Below are 17992 nucleotides of genomic sequence, written 5' to 3' on the forward strand. Positions count from 1 at the left end.
CTGGTTTGGTCCTGGTTCAGTCTTGCTTTGGTCCTGTTTTAGTCCTGGTTCAGTCCTGCTTCAGCCCTGCTTTAGTCCTGCTTTGGTCCTGGTTTTGACCTGGTTTTGACCTGGTTCAGTCTTGCTTTGGTCCTGTTTTGGTCCTGGTTTGGTTTGAGTAAATCAATTTGATTTCCATGACAACCTAAAACCTGCAAAGAAATGAGAAAATACCTATAACGTAAACTTTACCTTCCACTGTGACTGTGAAGTAATGCACAGCTTCTCCCAGTGCGTTCTTGGCCTTACACATGTACTTCCCACTGTCCTCCTGCTCAGCTCTGGAGACCACTAACAATTTCCCATGATTCTCCACTGAGGCTTTTTCAGAAAGTTCATGTCCTATTTTAAACCACTCAACCTGTGGCGTTGGACTGGAGACAGAAAATAAATTAATTTAATTTATTTAGACTTTAGAATACGTAGAAAAGTTTAATGTATTCAAACTACTTACAATCCCTCAGCAATACACTCCAAATTCAGGTCCTCTCCTTTGACCAGCACTACCTCAGATTTGACACCAGGGGGCGTCAGAAGAGAGGGCATTCTCTCACGGATTGCATTTGCTGTAAAACAAGATTATTGAGTGAATTAAACTTCAAATTGACTTTTATATTGAAAAAATATTTGCTTTGTGGCTAGATTATATATTTGTGCAGATGTTTTCCACCGTACATCTTACCTGCATCTGGAAATACGCCACTTTTAGCTTTATCTGAAATGGAGGTGAATGGGATAAAACAAAACCATGAACATGATACGGATGAACGACTTACAACACAATAAAAAGCACAACAACAATGCACTACAAATAAAACAGAAGCGACACCCTGTTCATCTGGACGCTTGATGAAAGTGCTGGATGATGATGAAAACTGTATTATCTGCAGTAGATTAAGTGGACAGGGGTAATACGTACTTGTCTGGACATTGACTGACATGGCGGTCTTCTGAACAATAGTGCGGATCCTGGGAAAGGCGGCGAAGCAGCAGTAATCTCTTCTGCTGTCCTTCTCCTCGGCGTGGGCAAAGTACAGGTCTCCATTCAACCCCATGGACACACGCTCATCCTGCTCTATGTGTTGGAGATCTGAGCACACACAGGAACACACAAATTCAAAGTATGTTTCATGGTATTGCATATTGAGGCTTAGCTTGCAGACTAATATATAACTAACTAAATATCTTGAAGCTAATTCTCATATTTTTATAAAGTTTAAGTAGGCTACCTGTAATCCCACTAATTATTTGCAGCACCGGTAAAATAAATGTATATATAGAAACATATATCATGTCAAATGAAAGAATCAAATCAAAAATACCCAAAGAATATACAAAAATAATATGAAAACTCACTGATAGTCATCCAGTAGATCTGCAGAGGAGGGATCCCTTTGGGTGGGTCACATTTTAATATAAAAGCTTGTCCTTCATCCACTTTTAGAGGTTCGATTGTTTCTTTCGGAAACTTTGGGACATCTGTTGAAGGAAGGTATAAGATTTTAGGTTATGTCCAGTAGATGGCAGTATCACCACTCTATGTATCCTTGCAGTAGTGAGCGGTGTTGCAGTACTGTGAAAACCAACTGCATTGAATATACATGTTTTGGTTTTTTTCTTCCTTTTTCTTGAGTGGTTTGACAGCAGAAATAAAGCAGACATCACAGTTACTGCAGTGTATGACTTGCAGTTGAAGCACAGCCAAATTTGGTCAAAAACCCCTCTGGAAAGGAGTTTCGTTAAAATATATATCGTGGGTTTACAGGGCACAAAAAGAAAAAATGGGCTGAAGGAAATGATGGAGAGGCTGGAAAGCAGGAGCAGGTTTGGTCCAACACTGATATATATATGTGTTGCAATGCCTTTAGGCTCAATAACTTTGTCAAACGCACTACACAAGGGGGAATCCACAATAGGCAGGTACAGCCATTATAACACACACAACAGTATGTCCTCAGTACTCACGAGGTACAATGAATTCGATCTCCCCTGATATGGCAGTCCCGAGCTTGTTGGAGGCATAGCAGCGGTACGTGCCCTGGTACTCAGTAAGGTTTCCATTATTGGGTATAACAAAAGTCCCAGAATTCTCCTCTTTCATGAGTCTGGGGTCTTGAAAAGGGTCGAATTCTTGCCCATTCTTTGTCCATCTGAATCTACAAAACAAAGCCAGAATTGACACGTTAAAAAGCGTCTGCAGCGTGCTCATTTTTCAGGCCGTGCTCAACAAGTTTAGTGCAACAAGTTTGATTTGAGAAGTGTTGAAGGCATTTGGCCACTAACAAGTGTTCATCCTCTTACTCGTGTAAAAGGATGCGAGGCTGTGTACTCACTCTGGCGCAGGATTCCCTTTGGCTTCACACGTCACGGAAAAGCTCTCGTCAAAAGGGAAAGCGATGAGGGAGTTGGGAGACTGCTCGGTGATGGTGGGCAGCTGCTCGACTGTGCCACAGACAGACAAATGTGACAAACGGTGAGAATCAAAACACAGGCTTCACATATTCAAATGCAGCTACCGTTCAAGTTCATGACCCTAACTGGCTTTTGACTACATTAAAACTACGCTATGTTTGCATGTAATTAATCAAAATCAAGGAGGATGATGTTATGTCTGCTCATGCCAAACGAGGGAAGAATGATGAGTGACTTGGTGAATGGATGTCTGTTAGAGTGATTACGTTGGTGAAGGATGTCCCCCAAAGCACATTCAAAGCAACTGCTATAGACTGAACCCCTTTAAATGATCTCTGTTTGTAACTAATGTAGATTTCTATACTAGGGATTCAAGATTAATGGCATCAAAAGACAAATTAACAAATAACATCTGCTAACAAACTCTGATTAGAATCCCGATCTTGATATTGATTAGAGTAGAAATCAGAAATACAATTGCAATTACTATTAGCGATTCTAAACTATTTACTAATATTGACTTAAGAGTTTGCTCCTGAGTGCACTAGTTGAATGCAAGTCTAGAAATAATGTTAAAATGTTCAAAAAGTATACACTTTTTCACTAAAAATGCAGTTTCGTTGAGCACACAGTAAGTACCATCCCTGTGACAGTCTAAGGTCAAGGATGTGGCCCTCATCATGCACACAGACGCTGGAGTAGGATTTAACACAGTGCAAAAACACTGGATAAAGGTTGAATTATTAAGTAAGGTGCACTGTGTAACTTAAAAGGGGTCTGCCACCTGTTTATCTTGATGGAAATGTTATTGGCAAGGCAAGTTTATTTGTACAGCACAATTCGTACACAAGGTAATTCAAAGTGCTTTACAGAATAAGAACAGAATAAGACATTAAAATCACAATACAACAAATCAAAACATAAATAATCACAAATAATCATCATAAGATTAGCATTAATGAGGAAAAGTGCAGAATAAAAACCTTTCAGTCATATGCACAGCTAAACAGAACTGTTTTGAGCCTGGATTTAAACATTGTCAAAGATTGTTCCAGGTTTTAGCTGGATTCCCCATGTTTAGTCCTGACTCTGGGCACCAGCAGGAGGCCAGTCCCTGAAGTGTGAGATGGTTCATGTGGCACTAACATGTGGGAGATGCTGTTTGGTGCTGGTCCATGGAGAGACTTGTTCACACAGAGCTGCTTTAAAGTCTATTCTTTGAGCCACAGGAGCCAGAGACCTGAGCACAGGACTTATGTGTTCGTACTTCCTGGTTCTAGTCAGGACCCGAGCAGCAGTGTTCTGGATGTACTGTTCTGTCTTAAGGCTCGTTTGGAGAGGCCAGTGAGCAGGACATTACAGTCGTCTAACCTACTGGACAGAAATGTATGGATAAGTCTCTCAAAGTCTGGCTTTTACAGTTTACTTTTGATTTTTGCAATGTTTTTAGATGGTAAAAAAGCTGCAGATGTTACTGGTTTGATGTGGCTGTTAAAGTTCAAGTCTAAGTCCATTATTACACTTTGATTTCTATCCTGATTTGAAGGTTTTAGAGAGAGAGACTGGAGGTGACTGCTGACACTTTCTCTATGTTTCTATGGACCAAAGATGATGACTTCAGTCTCGTCTGAGTTTAGCTGGAGAAAGCTGTTTTTCCTCCACACACTGATCTGTTGGATGCAGTGGCAGAGTGAATCCACTGGTCCATATTCACCTGCTGCAGTGAGACATAGATCTGGATGTCACCTGCATCGTTGTGGTAGGACACATTATTGCTGCGTATTAACTGGCCTAAACATGTTATTGCCCTGCCTGAAATGGTCTACAGTATGATATTAAAGTCACAAATCATTCCGTTACATTTTTATTGCTCAAACATATATTCTTAAGCAAAGTAAAAACATCTCCATGAAAACAAAAAAGGTGTTGTACCCTCCTTCATGAAAGTTACATAGTGCACCTTTAAGTGAAGCATTTGCAAAGTCTGTCATATGGAATTCGGGTTAAAACATACGGCGCTAAACACTAAACAGCTAACACATGCTGAATGAGAACAAAAATGAGGCTGGAAGTCTGGAATATTATGGAGCTATGACTGATGAGACACATGAGAGTCAAATCCAACACATATGGCGGAAAGTAAAGCTTCAGCTCTGCCCGACGGCGAGAGAGAGCGAGATTAACAGCCTCTAATACAGCTACAATACAAATGAGTCCACTTACTGTTTACATGATCTAAAACTATACAGTCCGCCGCATCAGGAGAGAAATACAACACAATCAGTCAGCACTTTCGGAATCACGAAACCCATTGCAAATAAATGAGCATATTTAATTAAATGTCCAACTTCAGACAGCCTAAAACGCACAAGTGTCTGAAAAAGACCTGTTTGATGTGTTTTTCCCAGCCTTTCAGATATATTGGTGAATAATTTAGAAGCAGAGGTTTGATATGCGTTACTAAGGAAACAGGGATGGGAGTAGATCCGGCACAAAAGGAACAGCAGAAACATGAGATTCAAACATGATAATAGCTGTAAATATATTCCATTCACACAAGCCTCTATGCCGGTAATAGTTCACGAGCGAGATTTATTCAACCATAAATTATTCAAGACTCATGAAGCTCTTGAAGTTGAAGAGGGGACATGTTTTTTGTGAGAGTGAACATTTGGACATTTAACCTTTCTTGTTAATGTGTTGTTTACCGGGCGTTATATCAACATTCTCTCATTTCACACTGAATTTACAGGATCCATTTACCCCGATGACGCTGTGGTGGATTTATTTTCAAATGAGACTGTTGTAATGTCTTCCTGTGGGATTCAGCCTCTATTAAAAGGGATAACATTACTTTCATAACTCAGACTGAGTACAAATATAATGCACCATTAGTTTTGGTTCATTTCCCTCTTTGGGATAATAGTGACTAAGTAATGTAATAGCGATTTCACTGCAAGAAGTTTAGACGGCGGGCTTATTATTTCTTCAGTTATTGTAAGACTACACATGCGTTGTTCTCTGCTGTGAACTCGCAGGAAGTAAAACTAACTAAACTAAAAACTTTACTCATCGCAGTCCTCGTGTGAAAGTAATCAGGAAATGTGTAACTGATCAACTACTCCAATAATGACTACTTTGGTCACTGCTACCTGGACTGTACAGGCTCTAAAACACAAGCTATATCTAAATTTATAAAACAGAATAAACAATTTGTGACGTTTTAACTGTGTCTGGGCCGCTACCAGATTTATTCCATGTATTTGAGCAAAATGTGTCTTGCTTCTGGACAGATATACTGTATTGTATAAGCTCCAGAGGTCAAAACAAGTCTGCTGTGTACTATCGAAAGCATTTTACTGTCTCTAGAATCAGGGAGTGCACGGTTAGCATGCTTGTTGTCAAAGTTCTGGCTTTTGAAGGTAGTGAAAAGCTCCGTGAATAACTTTGGGCCACTGCAAACCATTTAAAATCAACTAGTTCTGTTTTCATGTTATAAGATATAAGCATTTCATAGTATATTTTCACCTTTATCTCTGTAAAAATGAAAAAAGTTATTAACTGCAGCCCTGTAGTTGACCCTCTGTTATAGAGTGTTTGCATATTAGGTGTTGAATATTTAGTAGCATATCTGCATTTCCATTCCTAGACAGCTTCAAGCCTATTGTTATTAAAATATGCACCTGTTTCCATTGTTTGCATCTATTCAAAATCCTCCATGATGGTAGCGATCGCTCACCTTCCAGTGGGATCTCAAACGCTGCCGTCGTCATATACAAGGCACAAACGCACACGACCAGGCCAAGCACCATCTTGGGACCTCCTCTCCTCTGCAGACCCATGCTTTTCAGGTGTCAGATGTTCTCCAGAAAGATCCCCAAGTGTGTCTTCAGTTCATTTCTGTGGCGCGGCACTGAATATTTGGTACCTGTTTGAAAAAAAAAAGCAGACGGTGAATACCCCACGAATCCACCCACACACTGGCAGACAGTATGGCAAAAAAAAAACCCAAACACAACAAATCCCTCGTGACCGGGAGCCTGCTCTGAGCTCAGCCAGCCATAACAGGCACAGTTCACTCTTTCTCCTTCTCATCAACATTCTTCACATTAAAGAACTCCTATCATGAGATCCTGTGGGACATAGGCAGTTTTGTAGTTTGATGCGTGCAGATGTGTGTCACAAGAGAAGCCAAGCAACAATGGAAATAAATAAATAAATAACAGTTTTAATGAAAGGGGCATGTGGTATAATGCATGGCAGGTGTTTGCGATTTCAGACCCAGAGCATGGGAAAACGGGAAGGAATTATTCTAAAATTCAAGTCAACATTCAAATCAAAAATAAGCATCAAAGTTAAGGTAAGCCTGTGTAATCGTACATGGGCGCCTGCTTGTTCCTGATAAAAATAACAGCAAATCTAATAATGTGGGGGTGGAATACATTATGGGTGCTAATACTAGTCCCTGAGGTGCATGGAGGAGAAATGGTATATACAGTTAACACTCATACCAAACTGAATGCATAGAATGAGCAGTGTAATAACTGAGTCTTGAACCAAATTTTTGCTGTAAATACACTGCCTGGCCTAAAAAAAAAAAAAATGTCGCCACATGGATTTAACTAAGAAAATAGGTACGAGTTTGCTGCAGTTGGTCAAGTCTAGGTTCAGCAGAATGAGGTCAGCTGACACCTGAATATACCGAATGACCAGGTTATTCCATCAGTGGATTTTTTCTCCCCTGATGACACGGGCATATTCCAAGATGACAATGCCAGGATTTATCGGGCTCAAATTGTGAAAGCGTGGTTTAGGGAGCATGAGACGTCATTTTCACACATGGATTGTCCACCACAGAGTCCAGACCTTAACCCCATTGAGAATCTTTCGGATGTGCTGGAGAAGGTTTTGTGCAGCGTCAGACTCGACCAGCATCGATGCAACATCTTGGAGAGAAATTCATTCACCACTGGATGGAAATAAATCTTGTGACGTTGCAGAAGCGAAATCGAAACAATGCCACAGTGAATGAGTGATGTAATCAAAGCTAAAGGCGGAACAACGAAATATTAGAGTGTGAGACCTTTTTTTGGTGGTGACTTTTTTTTTTTTGGCCAGGCAGTGTATATTGTAGTTCACTGAAATTGTGTCACATCTCACCCTTAGAGAAACACGGTTCTCACTGGCTTTTTTGTTGGACATTACTTTCTGTACCTAAACAAGATTTTGATAAAGATTTTTAGAACATTAAACTAACAGAACTACTACGAACGCAGATGGAAAGCGATCATTTTAAGGGGATAACAGGAAAAATCATAGCAAGCTCAGCGCAAGAAGGTCCTCTGTTACATTTTTACATTCAGATAGAGCCTTAAGTGAGTTTTTAAAGTTAAGTTAAGTGTCAAGTTCACCCAAAACTGTAGGTGAGTAGTGTCTATGTGTGCTGTCAAAGATGGTGAACTGAAAAGCACGAGTAGATAATGAATTTCCGTACGCTATATAGATACGCTTTACACAAAAGAACAGATGTCAAGACTGAAATTAGGCTCATGAACCCTAGAGACTCTATGATTCGCCTTAAGGTCAGCATCCGGTCAGCATTTCTTTTGGTAACCATGCTAATAGTCACCTCAAGATCTGTTCACCACCATGGCATCGCCCATTTAACAGCCATTTAAATTCTTTTAAAGGGGCCCCTAAACTTTTAACGGTTCCTTGGTCTTTGTGAAACTGGCCCCTCTGCTCCGAGCATGGAACGAGCGAGAGCTGCAAAAGCATTGTCTGTGGAAGCTCGTCTCATCACCGGACCCCTGCCGTATCAGGTCATTAGTTCTTCTTGTTGGCTATGACCCAGCTCACCATGTCACTAAGGAGCAATTAGCTCAACAGCACAAAAGGATCTAATTGTAAAAAGCTACATTATCAGGCAGAGGGGGAGTCATGGAATGGAAATGTTTTATTATAACTGTAACAGAGCCAAAATTTGCAATAGTGAAATCCGCATTGAAGGGACATCTAATTGGTGTCAAAAGACTTGTGGTTTTGGTGTTTTATTTCACAGCAGTGACACACAAATTATATTAAGTCTTGTATGTGCAGTCAGCTAGGTTCACTGTGGGACTAAAATTGCTGTGTTATTATAGACTCAAGTGTGCAGAAGTAATAATGTAACTTCATTCATTCATTATTGCAGGATTATGTTTTTAATACGCTGTTATACAATTCAAACGTGAACAACACATTTAAAAGGATCATCGAGGAAGAGGGATATATTCTACAAAGGTTTGAACTTTGAGAGTGTTTAAACAAGAGAGAAATGTGAGAAAACGTTAATGATTGTCTGAGAAAAGTGTATAAAGTGTGTGGTGAGGGGTTTTACAAGTGCAAAACATATATAATAATCGTAAAAAATAAAGCTGACTAAGCTTATTTGCTTATTTTTTAGAACGTAACCCCCACGATAAACAAGGGACCACTGCACACACATTTTAAATACACTGTTTGCTTTCCACTCTTGTTGATTTAATTGAACAAAGTGATCCCATTACGTCAGCGCAAGCCTCATTGGAGATCAGAGTGCGCCCTCACGTGCCCGCCTATGACTGATAGTTATGACTTATGACCTTTCACCCCTGACCTCCCACCTGCAGCATCTCAACAGACTCTTAAAGAAATTGCATTATAATCGTAAGTCTTCAATCACACTTCAAACCAATCAGCTTTACTTTGAAATAGCAGAATACTGGCGTGGTGTTATAAGTCATCTATCTGGAAGAAGCCCGGGGGCAGCTTTTGTTTTTCTGTTTCCCAGACATGCTGATTTATGTTGCTAAACAGATTCAATAAAAGGTAAGTGCTTTAGGTTAATTGGCTGGTGCTTTGTGCATGAGATTGGCTTCTTTAAGGCACAATCTCCATAATGAAGTCTATCATTTATCCTTTTGATGTGCGATGTGTTGAAGTTGATTTTGGCATGTTTAACAACCTGCCCGGAGAAAATATACGTATTTTGTTTCGAAAATACATCAGAGGTAGATAAAAGACCAAAACCTCCTTCATCTTATTGTAGCCGTAATTATCTTACTACACTTTGCTTGATGGTGTGTAATCTCATAAAACAGAGACTTGTGAAGAGACTTTTAAAGGTCTGATATTATGCTGTTAATAATGATCTATGTTATAATGTTGTTTCATTCATACATGTTAAAAACACAAACTCTGCCCTGGAATTGGCAACCTCTACTGACCTAAAAGTAAAAAGTAGCTTGAAAAATACCACTACATGACATCACAAGGTGGAACAGAGCATTTTGAGCTTTAAAGATGTAGGCAGACAAAAAATAAAGAGCTACTCCAACATGTGTGAATGAAACTAAACACTCTGGGTATGTTTTTGATGAGGTAACAACATCATAACATAGCAAAAGACGAAGTTTAAATCTGTCAACTGGACATATCGTTGCAGGAGTCATCCAAGCCGCTTCTTCAGTTCTGGTCAGATTGCTGGTAGACACTGCCAAAGTCTACTCCATTTGGTGTAGTGAAGAGTACAGTGAGCGTTACACTGGAGAAACTAAACAGCCACTTCATAAGAGAATGGACCAGCACCTTTGTAAGAGCTCCTCAGGACCCCAGTCTGCTGTACATCTCCATCTCAAAAACACTAACCACTCCTTTGACGATAGTGGCGTACAGATCTTAGCCAGAGAAAAGAAATGGTTTGAGAGGGGAGTTAAAGAAGCTATTTTAATTAGGAAAGACAATCTTTTCTTAAGTAGGAATTGGCGCTTTAGACATAATCTCTCACAGATCTATCATTCTATTCACAGACCCAAAGCAAACAAAAAGAACAATAAGAGGGCCATTAATGGTTGAATAGGGTCATTAAGGCTGAAACTGGAGACAATAGCTGTTTACATCTTCAGTCTAGTTAGCCCCTCCTTTTAGATAGACATAAGGCACTGTCCACAAATAATCTGACCAGAACTGAAGAAGCGGCTTGGATGAGCAGCGAAACATCTTCACTTCTACAACAATTTGTCCAGTTGACAGATTTGAACTTCGTCTTTTGCTGTGAATCAGACCTGGATGACTGAGGGATTACACAGACATTATAACACAACTTAAAGCTCACGCAAATGGTTTGATCAGAAACATTAGAACCCTTAAGGAAAGTATACAACACACAATTAGAACTGTTTATATGACTATAATACTACTACTACTACTACTAAAACTGATAACTTTCATGGACACTGGACAAACATATCTACAAATATAGGGCTAAAAACAGTAAGTAAGACATTTAAATCTGTTGATCTTACAATATTCAAAGCCCAAAATCATCAAATTAATACAACCACAGATGCCATTTTACAATTTCAGTAGGATTTCTGTAGTCTCCTTTCCTAAATAGTGCCACTTATGGTTATTACCCCTTTCAAAACACTTCTAAAACCTCTATTTGTTTTTTTCATTATGTTCTATTTCATTAAACTGACCCCAGTGTAGACACATTACACTTTACTCCAACTGTGCTTGATCATTTGGCTTCTGATTCCATTTGTTCGCCCTTGGTTAAACACTCATTGAAGAAGACACTGGCCATCTGGCGCGCTCGCTCGGGGCTTAGCGGGTGTGGCGGTGGCTGTCCGTGGAGAAGTCAGGGGGTAGGGGGTATACTTGCCCACTGGATCTATATCACACGAGTCTATAGGCCCCCCCTTTAGGCTGATTTAAAGAGCACCAGGCTGGTCTTAATCCCGCCCCTTTCAGCAGCGATCACAGCGGTGTGAGATTGATGAAGTTGGCGGGAGGTTAAAAGCTGCTCGCTGTGGGAAGGCCAATATGAACCCTCACCTCACTTTAAGCTACAGCTCTGGGGAACTTCGATGCAGCAAGAAGAAGAAAAAGAAGTGATATAGGCCATTTCTGCGTCCCTTTTTCACTACAGTTTTTGAGTGACATATATAGAGCACTTTTGCATTACATTACAACCAAAAATTTACTTCAGTTGTAGCCTAATTTTTGGCACATCAACTGTCATTAGCGACGATGAAGTCATTTTTCAAAATTTTTAGAGCACGGAGTCACTTAATAGATTCTGACAGATCTAGTCTTGCAGATCCTATTTGGGTAGTTCCCATGTGACAAATAATTGTTTTGGTAAAATTGGAGCAGACTGTTGTAAAGAGAGAAAACACCATCAAGAATTTAACTTTCCTCACAAAAAATTCACGGCTCAATCAGTTAATATGGGTCACGATATACTGTATGTAAATCCCAGAGTCAAAGGAATCTGGAAACACACCATCCACTCCCTGTAATCCATGACCTTATGTTACCTTAAGGAGGGGACGCCACCTCTTTGTCTCTGTGGAGATGTTATTGCTCAGCCTGAAATACAGTATGGAAATGAATACGTTAATTGGGTCAGATCTGTGGTGAGGCAACTCCGCTCACAGTAAGAATGCATTTATATGTTATATAGATAAGTTTAATACTATACTGTGGGGTATTCCAGGTAAAGCAATCACATCTCCATGGGGACAAGGAGGTAGTGGACGATCTATCAGAAAAGTTACCATTATATTCCAGTTGTGAATAGACTTAGTAAGAATCTTCAGGGGTGGAACGTAACAAAGTAAAAGTAGTAAAGTGCTGTACTTAAGTAAAAAAAAAAAGTAAATAAATAAATAAATGGTATCTTACTTTTTTACAAAGGCAAAGTACAAAGTACGGATACGTTTTCTTTTTTATTTATTTATTTTTAACTTAAGTACGCTACTTTATTACTTTTACAAAGCTCTCGATTTACAGCTCACTCTAAGTTCACCTCAGCTATGGTCATGAAGGCTCTGTTGAAGACCCAGGACATGCTAGAGGGACTATGTCTCTCGGCTGGCCTTGGAAGGCCTTGGGGTCCCACTGGAGGAGCTGGAGGACGTGTCTGGGGTGGGGGAAGTCTAGGAGTCCCTGTTTAGACTGCTGCCCCTGCGACCCAGCCCTGGATAAGCAGAAGAAAATGGATGGATGTGTGGCATCTGTGCTTTATTTAAGTCGACTTTACTACATTTGATATCAGGACTGAAAAGTTAAAATCTTATTTTTTATCTTTAACACATTCGTAGTTTGAGCAACAAAAATATACAAATAAAACAGTTAGGAAAGTATCCATCTGGACGGCTGTTACACCTGCACTTAACCTTTGAGTAAATACCTCTGCCTAACAATGAACATTCTCAAGTCTGGTATAAAAACCAAATCCAACATAAACTTCCTCCTGAAAAGTGCTCTCCTGTGCGGTCTGCTGCAGTGGGCGGGTGTGGTCTGGGCTTCATTCACTACAGTAGTCTCTTGAGCGGCTGCCATCTGCTTCTCGCTCACACAAAGACAACAGGCAGGCTCTGTACTGTATATGTTAACTGTGCAAGCCCCTAAAAGGATTACACAGATCCAAGTCTTGTCAGGCTGGATTAAAATATTCTCTTTGCAGGGCCGCCACTCCCCTTCACATAGTCCCGTTAATGCCTTCACATCGAAACGCATTTAATCATTCAGCCGCAATTAAAACAGCTGATTAACACTAAGCACCAATTGACTGGAGCGACGTCTGATGTGTGGTAATGAGTACATTGCGTTTGGTTTCTTTGGTTCACTCTCCGGATCGTTTAGCTCACAAGAAGCGCTAAGTAACAAAACAAAGCTTGGATTTGCTCTTTGTAAAATAGTTTCCTTCCTGGCGCATTTCAATGGCTTGTTTAAATGTATTTACCCCATGCAGGGTGTAATTCTGCGCTCAAGCGTTCCTCAAGCACTGAAGGCTCAACTTAAAAGAAATGAGAGAAAAAAGCCAAACATTTCAAGTACTAAAAACAAAAGGAAATGCTTTAGGGCAGAATATAAAAAAATGTTAAGGGATATTCGGAGTTGACTTTAAATGGGCACTAAAACAAAAGTCATGCCAGGAAAATTAGATGCAATATCACAATTTTGACTTTATCTCAATTCATGTACACTTCAGTTTTATTTATATTATTATTATATTGACTTTAAGTGGTAAATAAAGTCATTGAACTCATCAGAAAGGTCCCACTTCACTGTTTTAGTTAAATCATTCTCTCGGATAATGATGGAGACTGGGTGCGCAGGGAAAGGAAGAGCGTGTTTGAGCATAGACCTGCACCGAACAGAGGATTTGTCAATTATAATGATGTATAATTGTTATTATATCACCAAACTAGCATATTGTCACAGGGAGCAGATGAGGCATAAATAATGAAGCAATCAACCTCCAGTCCTAACAGCGTCATTGTAGTGCATCACGAAGTATCAGCACCAGCAAATATGCAACCACACATTGAAAGAAGACCTATTCTGCTTGTGTCTGCTATGTATTTATAATCTATGACACCTGCGGAGCACATTTTAAATCACAATATTCATCTAAAACAACTTCCTCTGTTGACTTTTGCGTTAAAAGCTCCAAAAAGTCTGTTTTGCATAATAGATCTGCTTTAAATGCAAAACCTTGACTGCATTCAATCCCACAAATAACACCAGACACATATTGATGCACTAGTTTGTAGGAAGTCATCCCAGAAGTAACATTTCACACCGTTTAACATACTACAACATGCAATTACATACAGAATACAGCTTTATAATATATACAATAACTGCTTGTTTTGTCATTACAGTCATAAGAAGTTTCTACTGCCTAGAAAATACACAAAAACCTTCATATTAACACTTTTATTTAAGAAATAGCAGCACAAAAAATGACTACAAAGCTCTATTATCTGTTTGTGGTTTAAAAAAGCACATGCGGGGAGTTTGTACTGAATTTAAATGACATAATTTGGGGAAAATACTCAAAAACTGCCCTACATATCGACTCAAAAATAGCACCACAATAACACCTTAACATCCGTCGGTTCCTCCGTATCCTAAACAATCTGTATCCTAAGCATCTCTCGACAAAACGCGTAAATTTAAACGACCACTGTAGCCACGTCTTCAATTTGAGAGCTATTGGGCAATGCTAAAGACCTATTAGTCACTTGAGTTGCTATTGAATGGGATCTTTGTGTTTGATGAACTTGAGTAGCCAAGATGGTTCAATGCGAGTTCATTTTTCAGCAGTCTGGGTGAAGGACCGAGAAGGAGGAGGAGAGAAGTGACAGAGGAGAGAGGGACGAGAGGGAAGAGCAGAGGCATACGCAGTGATAGATGAATGGGTACAGCCTCTCACATGTGCAAGATGAGGCTGCAGACAGATACGGGGCAGCTGCTGTGATGAACTGTGAGGTCAGCACCCTCGTGTTCTGTATCTCCTAATGAACACTCACCCGGCGCCCCCATGTGAACCCTCCTCCTTCCCCGTACAATCAGATGCAGTGTACTACCGCGTGCACTCTGCTATTTCAGGACATGAGAGCAGCCAGCAGAGCTCTCCAACAAGTGCGCTTCATTTGCACATCTCGAGATCCCCTCAATCACTCAGCTTGTCAAGAGGCTGGATTTCTCTAAAAGCAACTCATTTGTTTTCATTGACAAACCAGCAAAAGGTTTTCCCCAGTTGCTCATTAGCCTTGTGTGTAAAACCTGCTGTCACTTTAAAATATGATTTTATTTTAAAGGGAATGTAATTATACATTTCAGTGAACCGTTTTCCGTGGTGATAAATGTCGGTGCTGAAGACAAAACAAACATGTCTAAATTTTATGATATATTTGCAAAGAAACGCAAAGAAAATGTAGTGATGTATAGATCTCGTGGGTAGATTGTGTCTTTTTCTGTAGTAATTTATAATACAGTTGTTGAGCATGTAAGCCAAAGGTATCCAAAAGAGGTACACTGGCAAGGAAAGTCAGAAAGAGCTGTGCGTTTTTATACAAGTAACGAGATGAAGCGATTAATAGATGAATTTAAAAGAAGTAAGTCGACTGTTGGCAGCTATTAATACATTATAAAGAAAATATAACGTTGTTGTTGTTGTTTGGTGTTTTTAGGGGGTCTATATGTAATTTCCTGCTTTCTGGTCCATTTTATGTATAATATCATTATTCTTTCCAGTTTTATACATGGGATTTGCTCAGATGAATAATACAAAATATATAAATAAATACAAATAATTTCAATAGTATGAATACTCTTTGGTATGCTAAAAACACTGTTAAAGACTAACTTAATAAAGTATATCCACATTTTCTTTTCTGAATTAAAGTGCAAAGAGCCGTATTGGAGGCTTTAAAGAGCCGCATGTGGCTCATTTGTGGTTGCAGACCCTGGTCTATGGTAATGCTGTTGCTGATACAATATCGAATCAATTGCTGATCCTTTTTTAATTAAATTCCATTAATTCTTTAATATAGACAGGATAGGTCGTCTTTCCTCGTTTCACTAATCAGATTTAATATGATTAGAGTTATTAAGAAGTTTCATTAAAATGCATAATCATTTTTACAGTGGTTACTACATATCACAACATGTTCCATGACAGGACATTCAGTCATGCCACGTGAGCGCCTTGTCTGCTTTAGCTACACAACAGCTGTCGTCACAGGCTGTAGACTTTGAACCTGCACAAACAATGACAGTGAGGTGGTTGTAGGTACAGTGCACCTGCAGCAGCGAGGCTTACAGCTCCACTTTCATATTTCCTCTGATGTGCTCCCTTTGAAGTCCCCCAGGAGTGGCCCCTGCCCGGGACAATAATCACATTAGTGTGTGATCCGGGCTGTGGAGCTGGCAGAGAGATGAATTCACAGGTTGGGCTGCAGGGACGGACAGATTATTTTGTGTGAAGTAACATAGCATGCCCCTCTCCGTGTTCATTCACTCGCTCTGACTGATGCTGGCAATTTCCCCAGACGCGACTGTGCCTCCGCGTGACATGATCGATGGCTCTTATATCCCAAATCCTTACTTCCATCAAATCTTCAGGCAATTTATTTCTGCCTGCAACTTCCAATTTCTGATGTCCCAACAGCACTCGAGAGCAAACCAATCGCATTTCAGATTCACTCATTCATTTTGTCACTGCTTCAGGTGTCACATATAAATTGTAATCCTAATTTTAGCTGGTGAAGTAGAAGGTGAGGATGAGAGTTTCCTGCTAGTGCTACACTGAGCATCTGGACAGTGTTACAGTGGAGGCTGTTTGACGCAGCTGTCAGCAATGTGGCCCAGTTCCGGTGGCACTTTGTCGCTTCCAGGGTCAAACTGAGGTTGTACAGAGACAGAGCACATGGAGTGAAAACACTCAGGATTAAATGTTCTAAAATATTACAGCCTCTTACACTGGATATTCTACAGAGGAAGGTGTAGTTGATTTATTGAGGTTTTGATTTAATTTTAGGTAAAGCTTCTTCACTTTAATGGCACATCAGACCTGGCTCCAAAACCCTGTCTAATTTTACTATTTATTTTCACCCTTAAAATCTTTTAACCTTTATCTCAACTTACAAGCAACATCCCAACTTTCTTTTAAGCTTTTTTTTTAACCAACCCATATTCAACCTGCCAAGAAAGACTGGTGCAAACCTGATAACTGTTGGCACGCAACAAAGGGTTTATGCCAAAACAGGTGGATGCCAAGGATCTCCTTGACCTTGAAAAAAGGATAGTCTGTCAACCACAAACACCATTATGCCACGTGAAAGAAAATAAATAATATTTCAACCTGAAAGAAACTTTACAAAAGGAAATCTTCAAACATATATACTTTTTGGACACTAGTGTATGACAAGGTGTGCACATACCTCGCCAAGCACTGAACGAAAATGCATTGTAAGCAGTGAAAGTGAACAGTGAAAGTTTTCTTTTAAAGTCATTTATGTTTACAATTTTTTTGTGTCAGCACAAATAAAACAATTCCAGTCACATTATGAAAACTATACTTGCTTATACTGGAGTACTGCTAAGTCCATCTATCAAATTTACTATTGATTTATTACTGTTGAGATCAAAAAAATGTTTTATGTTGGATAAAATGTAAATTATAGAATATATAGTTACAGTACCTTTAAATCAGTAAAAAAATACCACAATTACTTTGACAATAAAAGCACCAGATATATAGAACGCCTAAGATCCTCTTTCATTCTGAGAACATGCTGCCGAGAGGTTTTCTTACTCATGGGAAGACCAAAACATGCTTAACATAAATGTGCTGCCACAGCTTTATAATGATCCCTAGAAAGAAGACGATACTCACAAGATTTTACTCCATCCTCAGCACCGGTCCCCATGAGAGCAGTAACTGTTCCACTGCAGGTAATAACATCCAGAAGCAATGAGAAGCACGTGTTAGTAGAAATCTCATCTGAGCAATGCAAAGGCGAATGCAGAGCCCCTCAGTGATGTGTCATGCAGACGGGGGCCACTGTAGTCACATATGTTGCCAAAGCCTCAAGCCTTGGCAAAGACGCTCATTAAGCTGCCGACAGTCACACACAAAGCTGGATCTAAAGCCCATTCACTCCTTGTACACAAAGGGAAAGTGTAGGAATGCAAGTTCTATCTCACCCCCCTCTGG

The 17992-nt window shown here is 39.8% G+C and overlaps 1 protein-coding gene across 4 annotated transcripts in view; it reads right to left on the reverse strand.

Moving 5' to 3' along the window:
* chl1b (cell adhesion molecule L1-like b) overlaps positions 1-6375 on the reverse strand; it is a 41698-nt gene extending 35323 nt beyond the window's left edge. For 3 of the 4 annotated variants that reach the window (XM_055221868.1, XM_033966660.2, XM_055221869.1), the window contains exons 1-8: positions 6191-6375; positions 2373-2481; positions 2005-2195; positions 1396-1518; positions 959-1129; positions 722-754; positions 494-605; positions 232-413 (exon numbers count right to left, since the gene is read on the reverse strand). In XM_055221868.1, the coding sequence (XP_055077843.1) occupies positions 232-413; positions 494-605; positions 722-754; positions 959-1129; positions 1396-1518; positions 2005-2195; positions 2373-2481; positions 6191-6293 (1024 nt within the window). In that variant the 5' untranslated portion in view covers positions 6294-6375. The remainder of the gene's footprint in view (positions 1-231; positions 414-493; positions 606-721; positions 755-958; positions 1130-1395; positions 1519-2004; positions 2196-2372; positions 2482-6190) is intronic. The other variant, XM_033966662.2, reaches the window with a different exon arrangement.
* Positions 6376-17992: the final 11617 nt, after the last annotated feature.

The sequence above is a fragment of the Periophthalmus magnuspinnatus genome, chromosome 5, assembly GCF_009829125.3.
Source record: "Periophthalmus magnuspinnatus isolate fPerMag1 chromosome 5, fPerMag1.2.pri, whole genome shotgun sequence".
NCBI lineage: Eukaryota > Metazoa > Chordata > Actinopteri > Gobiiformes > Gobiidae > Periophthalmus > Periophthalmus magnuspinnatus.